Below are 12,082 nucleotides of genomic sequence, written 5' to 3'. Positions count from 1 at the left end.
TTTACCCATTCACTCTAGAGTCCAATTATGTAATTAGTTTCGAAATCCGACCCCTATTTGAGGTCTAAATCCCCAATTTGCAAAACCCCCAATTCTTCCTAAGTCTCTAGTTTTCTACCATGGATGAACAAAGATTAGGGTTAGGAATTAATGAATGATGTTAGAAATGGAAGAAAATGAGTTAAAGAGTACAAACCTATAAATTGGTGTTGAGTTTTCTCTTCAAAATTGCACCTAGGCTGAGCTCTAATGGAAGGGTTATGAAAAAATGGGAGAAATCCCCTTTTTGAAATGTTTAAAGGTCTGGGAGTCAGGCCTTCTTCGCGTTCGCGAAGAGCCTGACGCGTTCGCGAAGAGCCTGACGCGTTCGCGATATGCAACAGCCCAAGTGGCTTCGCGTTTGCAAAGGCTGCTCCTCCCTGGTCTTCGCGTTCGCGAACAAGTGCTCGCGTTCGCGTAGAAGAAATGACTGACCCCTCCCCCAGGTCCCTAACGCTACGCGTTCGCGAGATGATGGTCGCATTCGCGAAGGGTAAAGCCCCCATTGCTCTACGTTCGCGACCCAGCTATCGCGTTCACGATGAATAAAATTCACCCAGCCCCAGTTCACTCTTCGCGTTCGCGAGAGAACCTTCGCGAATGCGAAGATGGAAACCAGAAGACACTTGAAGTTGCAGAAAAACCAGATTTTCCAAGTCCTAAACCACCCGTAGCCTATCCGAAATTCACCCGAGCCCTAGGGACTCCAAACCAATTAAGCACACAAGTCCAAAAACCTCATACGAACTCCCTCGCGCGATCAAAACCCCAAAATAACACTTAGAACTACGAATCGGACACCAAATCAAAGGAAATTTTCAAGAAAACTTTAAAACATCTATTTTCACAACCGGACGTCCGAATCACACCAAACCAACTCTGTTTCTCACTAATTTGACAAACAAGTCATAAATATTATAATGGACTTGTACCGGGTTCTGGAACCAAAATACGGACCCAGTATCAACAAGATGAAACATTAGTCAATTCTTAAAATTCATTAAACTTTCAAACTTTCAATTTTTAACAAAAATTGATAACTCGAGCTAGGTACCTCCGAATTCGATTCCAGGCATACGCCCTAGTCCCAAATTACGATACGAACCCACTAGGACCGTCAAAATATGGATCCAGGTCTATTTGATCGAAGTCAACTCAAATGGATTTTAAGGCAAAAATTTCATATTTTCTCAGTTTACATAAAAGTTTTTCGGGAAAATGTCGGGACTACACACAGAAATCGAGGAGGGTTAAGATGAGGTATTTAAGGCTTCGAAACACAAATTAGGTTATAAAATATAAGATGACCTATTGGGTCTTCACATTCTCCATATCTAAAACAATCGTTTGTCCTCGAACGAATATTGAAGGATAACTCTTTGATCTCAACTGACGAACCTGCCGAGCTAGAATAGCCACCGGCTCCTCCTCATAAGTTAAATCCTTGTCCAACTAGATAGAGCTGAAATCAAACACATGAGACGAATCACTGTGATACTTCTGGAGCATGGACACATGGAACACTGGATGAACTGCTGATAAACTAGGTGGAAATGAGAGCTTGTAAGCCACCTCACCCCCTCTTTGAAAAATCTCAAAAGGTCTGATATACCTAGGGCTCAACTTGCCTTTCTTTCCAAACCTCACTACTCCCTTTATGGGTGATACCCGGAGCAACACTCTCTCTTTGACTATGAATGCAGCATCACGAACTCTAAGGTCGGCATAACTCTTCTGCCTAGACTGAGCTGTGCGAAGTCTATCCTTAATAATCTTGACCTTATCCAAGGCATCCTGTACCAAATCTATAGCCAATAACTGAGCCTCCCCCGACTCGAACCACCCAACTGGCTATCGGTACCGCCTACCGTATAATGCCTTATAGGGACCATCTAAATGCTCGATGGGTAGCTGTTGTTGTAGGCAAACTCCGCAAGCGGCAGGAACTTATCCCAAAAGCCTCTTAATTTTATAACACAAGCGCGGAGCATATCCTCCAATATCTGAATAGTGCGCTCGGACTGTCCGTCAGTCTTAGAATGAAATGTTGTGCTTAACTCAACCTGTGTGCCCAACTCACACTGTACTGCCCTCTAGAAATACGAGGTGAACTGCGTACCTCGATTAGAAATGATAGACATGGGCACACCGTGTAAATCTCAACCAACCACTCTGAAGAATAGGTAACTACCACAGGAATGAAATGCGCTGACTTGGTCAGCCTATCCATAATAACCCAAACTGGATCGAACTTCCTCTGAGTTTGTGGGAGTCCAACAACAAAATTCATAGTGATACGCTCCCACTTCCACTCAGGAATCTCTATCTTCTGAAGCAAACCACCAGGTTTCAGATGCCCATACTTTACTTACTGACAATTTAGACACCGAGATACATATGTAACTATATCGTTCTTCATCCTCTTCCAATAATAATGCTGCCGCAAGTCCTGATACATCTTGGCGGCACCCAGATGAATAGAATACCGAGAACTGTGGGCCTCCTCAAGAATCAACTCAAGCGGTCTGTCTACATTAGGCACACAAACACTAACATGCATCCTCAAAACTCTATCATCTCCAACAATAACCTGCTTGGTATCACTATGCCGCACTGTATCTCTAAGGACAAGAAAATGAGGGTCATCATACTGCCACTCCTTGATACGCTCGAACAAAGAAGACCGAGCGACTGTACAAGCTAGAACACGACTGGGCTTACAAACATCCAACCTCACGAACTGATTGGCCAAGGCCTGAACATCTAATGCAATCGGTCTCTCACCGACTGGAATGTATACAAGGCTGTCCATACTCACTGACTTTCTACTCAAGGCATCGACCACCACATTAGCCTTCCTGAGATGATACAAGATGGTGATATCATAGTCTTTAAATAGCTCCAACCTTCTCATCTACCTCAAATTGAGCTCCATTTGCTTGAACAAATACTGCAAACTCTAACGATCCGTGAATACCCCACACGACATGTCGTAAAGATAGTGCCTCCAAATCTTCAGTGCATGAACAATGGTTGCCAACTCTAAATCATGGACAAGGTAATTCTTCTCATGAATCTTCAGCTGCTGCGATGCATATGCAATCACCCTGCCATCCTACATCAATACCGCACCAAGTACAATATGAGATGCATCACAATATACCGTATAAGATCCTGATCCTGTGGGCAATACCAACACTGGCGCCGTAGTCAAAGCAGTCTTGAGATTCTGAAAACTTGCCTCACACTCGTCTTATCATCTGAACGAGCCACCCTTCTGGGTCAACCTGGTCAACAGTGCTGCAATAGATGAAAACCCCTCCACAAACTGACCGTAATATCCCGCCAAACCTAAGAAACTCCGGATCTCTATAGCTGATGTGGGTCTAGGCCAGTTCTGAACTACCTCAATCTTCTTAGGATCCACCTGAATTCCCTTAGCTAATATAATGTGCCCCAAGAAAGCAACTAAGCTCAACCTAAACTCACATTTTGAAAATTTAGCATATAACTATTTGTCTCTCAAAGTCTGAAGTATGATCCAAAGATGTTGCTCATGCTCCTCTCGACTGTGGGAGTAGATCAAGATATCATCAATAAACACAATTACAAAGGAATCTAGATAAGGCTTGAACACCATATTCATCAAATCCATGAATATTGCTGGGGCATTTGTTAGTCCAAATGACATCGCTAGAAACTCAAAATGCCCGTACCAAGTTCAAAAAGTTTTCTTAGGGACATCAGATGCCCTAATACTCAACTGATGGTAGCCAGATCTCAAATCAATTTTTGAAAACACCTTGGCACCCTGAAGCTGAACAAATAAGTCATCAATCCTCAGCAATGGATACTTGTTCTTGATGGTGAATTTGTTCAATTGCTTGTAATTTATGCACATCCTCATCGATCCATCCTTCTTCTTCACAAATAACACAGGCGCACCCCAGGATGAGACACTAGGTTTAATAAAGCCCTTATCAAGTAAATCTTGCAACTGCTCCTTCAATTGTTTCAACTCTAGTGGGGCGATACGGTATGGCAAAATAAAAATGGGTTGAGTGCCCAGAGCCAAATTAATACAGAAGTCAATATCTCTGTCGGGTGGCATCCCCAACAAGTATACAGGAAACACCTCTAGAAACTCACAAACCACTGGTAGTGAATCCATGGAAGGAACCTCCGCAGTGGAATCGCGGACATAAGCCAAATAAGCTAGACACCCCTTCTCGACATATGCCGAGCCTTCATATAAGAAATAACCCTGCCGGTAGAATGACCAGGAGTCCCTCTCCACTCTAATCGAGGCAACCCTAGTAAGGCTAAGGTCATCGTCTTGGCGTGACAATCCAATATATAGCATGATAAGGTGACAGCCAATCCATACCCAAAATGACATCAAAATCAACCATATCGAGAAACAGAAGGTCTACACTAGTCTCAAGACTCCCAATGGTAACCACACACAAATGATAAACATGATCTACAACAATAGAATCTCCCACAGGTATGGACACATATACAGGAGCACTCAAAGAATCACGAGGCACAACCAAACATGAAGCAAAATAGGATGACACATAGGAATAAGTGCCCGGATCAAATAGAATAAAGCATCTTTATGGCAAACTGAAATATACATGTGATAACAACATCGGATGACTCATCCTCAGGACAAGATGGGAAAGCATAACATTGGGGCTGGGCCTCACCACTCTGAGCTACATCCCTAGGACAGCCTCCTGCTGGCTAGCCTCCACCTCTAGCGTCCTGACCTCCACCTCTAATGGCCTGACCTCCACCTCTAGCGGCCTGACCTCTACCTCTAGCTACCTGACCCCTACCTCTAGCTGCCTGACCCCTACCTCTAGCTGGCTAAGTGGGCGGTGGTGCAACCGGTGCTGGAATCATAGTAAGAGAACTATGTTGTGGCGTGCCACCCAATAATCTCGGACAAGTCCTCCTGATATGCCCAAAATTACCACACTCAAAACATCCATCCTGGTGCTATGGCTGCTGAAACTGAGATTGGCCAGAACGGGCTGAATGACCATGGTAGTAACTCTAAATAGGAGGTGCACTGATAGGAGCCGGTGGTGCACTATAGGCTTGGCTGCCTAGAATGAGGCACATAAGGACCACGACTCCTTGAAGCACTGTGGGATGCCTGAAGCACTGACTGATATGGCCTAGGAGGATGACCTCTACCAAAAGTACCCCTACCACCAGATGAGGCACCACTAAAACCACCAGAATGTCGAGGCCACTTATCAGACCCCTTCTCCCTATCCTGTGAAAGAACATCCTCAATTCGCTTGGTGACATTAGCAGCCGTCTGAAAAGAAATATCACCCCCAGTCTCCTTGGCCATCTGTAACTTGATAGGATGAGTGAGTCCCTTAATAAACCTCCTCACCCTCTCTCTCTCTCTCTCTCTCTCTCTCTCTCTCTCGGTAGGAAGCAGAAGAATAACATGACAGGCTAAATCTGCAAAGCGGGTCTCGTACTGGGTGACTGACATGCCGCCCTGTAGGAGGCGCTCGAACTACCCGCGGTAACTCTCTTTGTGTGATAGGAAGGAACTTCTCAAGAAATAGCTGAACGAACTGGTCCTAAGTAAGATCAGGCGATCCAGTTGGTCTGGTAGATACATAATCCTTCCACCGTCTCTTGGCGGAACCCGTCATTTGAAAAGCAGCAAAATTGACCCCATTTGTCTCAACTATACCCATGTTCCGCAACACCTCATGGCAGCAGTCAAGATAATCCTGTGGGTCCTCAGAAGATGCTCCACTAAAGTGATGTGGAAAGATCTTGGTAAATTTGTCTAATCTCAATAAGCCCTCAGAAGACATGGCATGACCATCACCGGCCTGTGCTGCAATAGCTGGCTGAACTACCCCAACTTGCGAGGCTGCTGGAGTCTGATATTGGGGAGCCATATGCTCCAGAGTGTGAGTAGCGGGAGTCTATGCTCCTCCCCCAGCCTGAGAGACGGCTGGTGCCATAGGAAATGTACCGTCCTAGGTGACACTCTCCATAAGGTCCACCAAACAAACCAAAGCATCCTGAAGCACTAGGTGTCACGACCCCAATTTTCCCTCCGTGAACTGTCGTGACGGCACCTAGTCTCTACGACTAGGTAAGCCTAACAATTTGTGGAAAAAGGAAACGAAAGATAAAATCAACTAAAAACTGCAGAATAAAACATAAATAGAACATTTAAGATGTCGCTCGACATATACAATAAAAACTCTCAAACTGAAATAACTCCCAAAACCCGGAATCTCATAAAATCACAAGCTAAGGATATTACATAGTGTTCTAACTCCAGAATATCTAACTCAAAGTGAATACAGATGGGTTATAACTACTAGAGAGAATGGAAAGGGACTCCTCGGTCTGCGGACGCGGGAGATATACCTTAAAGTCTTTGGAGAATCGCCTCGCCTCAAGGATGATAGGGCTGAGCCGAAGAACCTAGATCTGCACATGAAAAACATGCGCAGAAAGGGCATGAGTACCCACAGTGGTACTCAGTAAGTGCCAAGCCTAACCTCGATCGGGTAGTGACGAGGAAAGTCAGGGCCTTACAAATTGTAAATGAAAAACAAGGTAAAGTAGTATAGAATATGATAGTATAATTAACTGCTAACAGTATGAAGTAACACAGGGTGATAAGAATAACTACAACTACAACAGAGAGAGACAACACAGAGAGAATATAACTCCATACATCAATAGCAACCAGGGATCTCCCAGGATACCGTCCTGTAGCCCCCAAATGTAAATATCTAGCGGATCTCCCGGGTGTCGTCCCATAGTCCAACTCAAAGTGAGCGGGGATCTACCGGAATCCCAATCCGTAGTCCCAAATGTAAATACTCAGTACTTGGGGAATCTACCGGGTGCAGTCCCGTAGTTCCAATATAAATGTGCAGGGGGATCTACCGGAATACATATCCGTAGTCCCAAAGTAAGCATGCAGGGGGATCTCTCGGGATACCATCCCGTAGTCCCAAAGTAAACACACAGCAGCAACACAAAGAATATTCAATTCAATCAAATTTTGTCCCAAAGTAAAACAGGTATTTCTAACCTAGCATGCTGCACATAATTCAATTAAAGCAGTTGAGAAAGTAAGGCAATTAAGTGAATTAGACATGCTTCCCTAAGCTAACAGTAGGCTAAAATTGAAAGTAGTCTAAACAGGGAAAGAAAACACAATTATAGTTACTTAATGAAAGTAGGATTTTCAACAACTAGCGCAAGTACGCACTCGTCACCTCACGTACAAGGCATTTCACATATTAATAATACCAAATCCTAAGGGGAGTTTCCCCCACATAAGGTTAGGCAAGCCACTTAGCTCGAACCAGCTCAATCAACTCGAAACCACGTTCTTGCCACGAGTATTCGACTCCAAATGGCCCAAATCTATTTAAAGTAATTGCATAATGTAAATATAACTTCAAGTAACTAATTCAACTAATTAATTCTAAGCTAATACACGAAATTAGGAAAAATGACCAAAACTCCCCCGGGCCCACATCTCGGAATCGGGTAAAATTTACAGATTTGGAATCCTCACACTCTCACGAGTTCAGTCATACCAAAAGTACCAAAATCTGACCTCAAATGGTCCCTCAAATCACCACTCAAAACTCTCCAATTAACCAAGCCTTAGCCCCCAATTTACCACTGATTTTCCTTCAAATTTCAAGCTTACAATGATATAAATCACCATAATAACGAGCTTAAGGACCAAAGACCTTACCTCAATGAATCCCTCTGAAAATATCCCTTGAAAATGCCCTCCAAAGCTTCACCCTGAATGAAACATTGAGAGAAATGGTCAAAAATCACGAAGGGTGGAATTTATAGTTTCTGCCCCAGCAAAACCACACCTGCGGTTAAATATCGCACCTGCGAACTTCACTTAAAACACCAGGGCCGCACCTGCGCAAGAAATCACGCATCTGCGCAATCACAGGTGCGACCAGGACCTCACTTCTACGATCCCAAACTGCCCCTCTCTTGGCCGCATCTGCGGCTTCCTATCCGCTTCTACGTGCCTGCACCTGCAGTCCCCTAGCCACAGGTGCAGTTATGACAGAAATAGAACTCCTTCAGCGGCCAAACTCAACTCAAAATCACCCGTTAACCACCCGAAATCACCCCGAGGCCCCCGGTACCTCAACCAAAGGCACGAGCAAGTCATATACCACCTTCCAAACTTGTACCAATTGTCAAAACACCTAAAACAACATCGAAACATCGAATTAACCATAGATTCAAGCCTAAAACCTCTAACGACTTTCGAATTCCGCTTTCGATCAAAAAGTCTATCAAATCTTGTCCAGATGACCTGAATCTTTGCACACACATCCCAAATGACACAACGGACCTACTGCGACTTCTGGAACTCCATTCCGACCCCGATATCAAAATCTCACTACCAAACTAGAAACTTCAAAAATTCAACTTTCGGCATTTCAAGCCTAATTAAACTACGGACCTCCAAAACACAATCCGAACATGCCCCTAAACCCAAAATCACCCAACGGAGCTAATGGAACCAACAGAATTCCATTCCGAGGCTGTCTTTACCCTGTTCCAACTACGATCGAAATTCTAAAGCTTAAACTCTCATTTAGGAACTAAGTGCCCCCCAAAAAACTCCGAAATTCAAAACGAACCTTCCCGATAATTTACAATAGCAGAAACAGACATGGGGAATGCAGTTTGTAGGGGATCGGGGCGTTAATTCTTAAAACGATCGGCTGGGTCGTTACATCCTCCCCCTCTTAAAATATTCGTTTGTCCTCGAACAAAGATAGAGACATACCTAAAGTAGTGAAAAGATGAGGGTAACGGCTGTACATATCCTGCTCGGTCTCCCACGTCGCCTCCTCGACCGGCTGACCCCGCCACTGAACCTTCATTGATGCAATGTTCTTTGACCTCAGCTTTCAAACTTGCATGTCCAATATTGCCACCGGCTCCTCAACATAGCATAGATCCTTGTTCAACTAGACTGAGCTGAAATCCAACACGTATGACGGATCATCGTGATACTTTCGGAGCATCAAAACGTAAAATATTGGATGAACTCCTGCCAAGTTGGGAGGTAAGGCAAGCTCATAAGCAACCTCCCCAACACGTCTCAATATCTCAAAAGGACCAATAAACCTCGGACTCAACTTCCCTTTCTTCCCGAATCTCATAATGCCCTTCATAGATGAAACCCGAAGCAAGACCCGCTCTTCAAGCATATAGGAAACATAACGAACCTTCCGGTCCGCATAACTCTTCTGTCTGGACTGGGCTATACGGTGTCTATCCTGAATCACCTTAACCTTCTCCAAAGCATCCTGAACCAAGTTTGTACCCAATAATCTAGCCTCACTGGGTCAAACCAACCCATCGGAGATCTACACCGCCTACCATACAAAGCCTCAAACAGTGCCATATGAATGCTGGACTAATAATTGTTGTTGGAAGCAAACTCCGCCAGTGGCAAGAACTGATCCCAAGACCTTCCAAACTCCATCAACACGCACGAAGCATATCCTCAAGAATCTGAATAGTGCATTCGGACTGTCTATCCGTCTAGGGGTGAAATGTTGTGCTCAACTCTACCCGAGTACCTAACTCATATTGTACGGCCGTCCAAAACCGTAATGTGAATTGAGTACCTCTGTGTGAAATGATGGAAACTAGAATACCATGCAGACGGACAATCTCCCGAATATAAATCTCCGCCAACCGCTCCAAAGAATAAGTAGTACATATAGGAATGAAGTGCACGGACTTGGTCAGTCGATCCACAATCACCCAAATAGCATCGAACTTCTTCAAAGTCAGTGGGAGTCCAACTATGAAGTCCATGGTGATCCTTGCTGATACCTAATTTTTCCTCACATATTTTAAACACTTATATATAATTTCAAAATAGTACATATGCAGTTATAAGTATGCATAAGTTTTTTTTAATAATTTTTCCATATTTTTAAAAGCTCCAAATCAATTTATTTCTTCTCTTTTATTATATAAATATCCAATAATTATCCTTCAAATTACTTTTGTGATGATTTAGACATCCAAATTCATTATTTATGTCAACATAGTGTTTAAATATTTTTAGTGCATTTTTTGTAATTACATTTATATTTTTAGGCTAAATTGTACATCTTTGTAATAATAGCTCATACTAATGTATAATTACATTATTTATGCATAAAATAGTCTTTTATATTTTTAAAATATTAAATAACTATTTTTAAATCATTTTAGTACACAAAGATATGTTTTGGTATTCATTTATTATTTTTATAAATTATTTAGTTATTAAAATTAGCTATTTAAAATCTGGCCCTATTTTTATTCAAATTTGACCCAATACCCAGCCCAATTTTTTAACTTAAACCTACCCAGCCCAAAACTTATTGCCCGAACCCGGCCCCAATCTCATTTAATCTCGGTCGTTGATCACAGAGATCAACTACCCCAACTAACCCTTTCCTTTTTTAACCAAATGACCCCCCCAAAACTCGACCATTTCTCACCAATCGCCGCCCTGAAATCCCTTTTCTCTCCAAAAGCTCTCAAGACCTAACCCTAATTTACCCAAATCCCTTTACTTGCTTATTTACTATCTTGTCTATAGATGAAACTAAGCCTGTTTGATTGACTATTATTTATCTAGCATGCCTAGACTCTGCCTTTGTGTAATTAGCATGCCTTCACCTATTAATACTTGCCTAGCATGCACATCTAAGCCTTTGCCTATTCTGCCTCACTCCTGCTAAGTTAATTACTCTCCCTAGAATGGCTTCAACATGTTTCTGCTGTGATTTTTGCTGCATGACCTGCATTCTACCTACTAGTTCTATAGAACCCCCTAAAAACTCTATGTATCTTATTGTTTGTATGCTCCATTAAGGTGTACTCTCTGTGTTCCCAATCCCTCTTCCCTTGTGTGAAGGCTGCTTGACAAAGTACTCCCTAAAACTGTTTGTTCTATGACTTGTGTTCTGATTGCAAATTATTTCTTTACACTTTCCTTAAAATGTTTTATAACTAATGGTTTTCAGAAGTTCTTTTCAGTCCTAAGACCTTTCTTTTAAACTCTTTTAAACCATTATGCACTTTCACTTACTCCTAAAATACTAGGTCCTGCCCCTCTAGTATGTGTACTGCTTAGAGACCTTTGAGATCTCTTTGAACTCTGGCATATCAGGGCTGGCACTTCCACACTGCATAATAATCAGTTTGTTATTTGAGAAAGGTCTAGGTGTGAGCACTGCCAGGATTCTTGAGGTCTTTAGGGAACTCTGACACACCTAGACATGAAATTGGCTATGGAACTTTGGCATTTGAGACTACTGGAGGCTTGAAAATCATTTGGGTCTACCTCAAGCCCCCTATAGATTAATTTCTATTCTATTTATGTATTTTTATTCAATTCATTGGTCTGTAATAATTATTGTAAACAAACAGTGGGGGTGTCTAGTAAAAAGGGAGGATAGTTATATAATATGGGTAAAGTTGGGTAGATACCATGCCTATAGGGTCCATGTTGATTTAAATGTGTTAGATAACATGCCTATAGGATCTGTTTTGGTTTAAATAAGTTCTGTTTGCTTTACTTCCACACAATTAGAAGCCATGCCTATAGGATCTAAATCAGCTTTTAATAATTAGGTACCATGCCTATAGGAGTTAAAATCAACTTTAATAGAAATCATGTCTATAGGGGTTTCACTTTGGTCAAATGAATTCTGCTTGCTTCACATTATGTTTGATTAGAAATCATGCCTATAGGACTTAAAACCAGTTTGATTAGAAAATCAGTTTAATTCATGTTTATTCTAAATCAGTTTAGTTAATTAATCTGTCCGCTCCTTTAATAAGTTTTCAACGATGTCTTAATTAATATTACTAGAGAACATGCCTATAGGATCTAAACTGCCGTTAAAAAAAATTGTTTGCTGTTTCGTTGCATTCTTAATCAATAAATAGATATCATGCTCTTAGGATA

General features: G+C 42.3%; 1 protein-coding gene across 1 annotated transcript; it reads right to left on the bottom strand.

Moving 5' to 3' along the window:
* Positions 1-2,407: 2,407 nt before the first annotated feature.
* On the bottom strand, positions 2,408-2,953 carry LOC138871677 (uncharacterized). Its single transcript, XM_070149573.1, has one exon. It carries the CDS (start codon positions 2,951-2,953, stop codon positions 2,408-2,410), a length of 546 nt encoding a protein of 181 aa, XP_070005674.1.
* Positions 2,954-12,082: the final 9,129 nt, after the last annotated feature.

The sequence above is a fragment of the Nicotiana sylvestris genome, chromosome 6 (genome assembly GCF_000393655.2).
Source record: "Nicotiana sylvestris chromosome 6, ASM39365v2, whole genome shotgun sequence".
In the NCBI taxonomy this organism is placed as follows: Eukaryota; Viridiplantae; Streptophyta; class Magnoliopsida; order Solanales; family Solanaceae; genus Nicotiana; species Nicotiana sylvestris.
The sequence above is the reverse complement of the archived record's forward strand: the minus strand, read 5'-3'. Positions and strand labels throughout refer to the sequence as shown.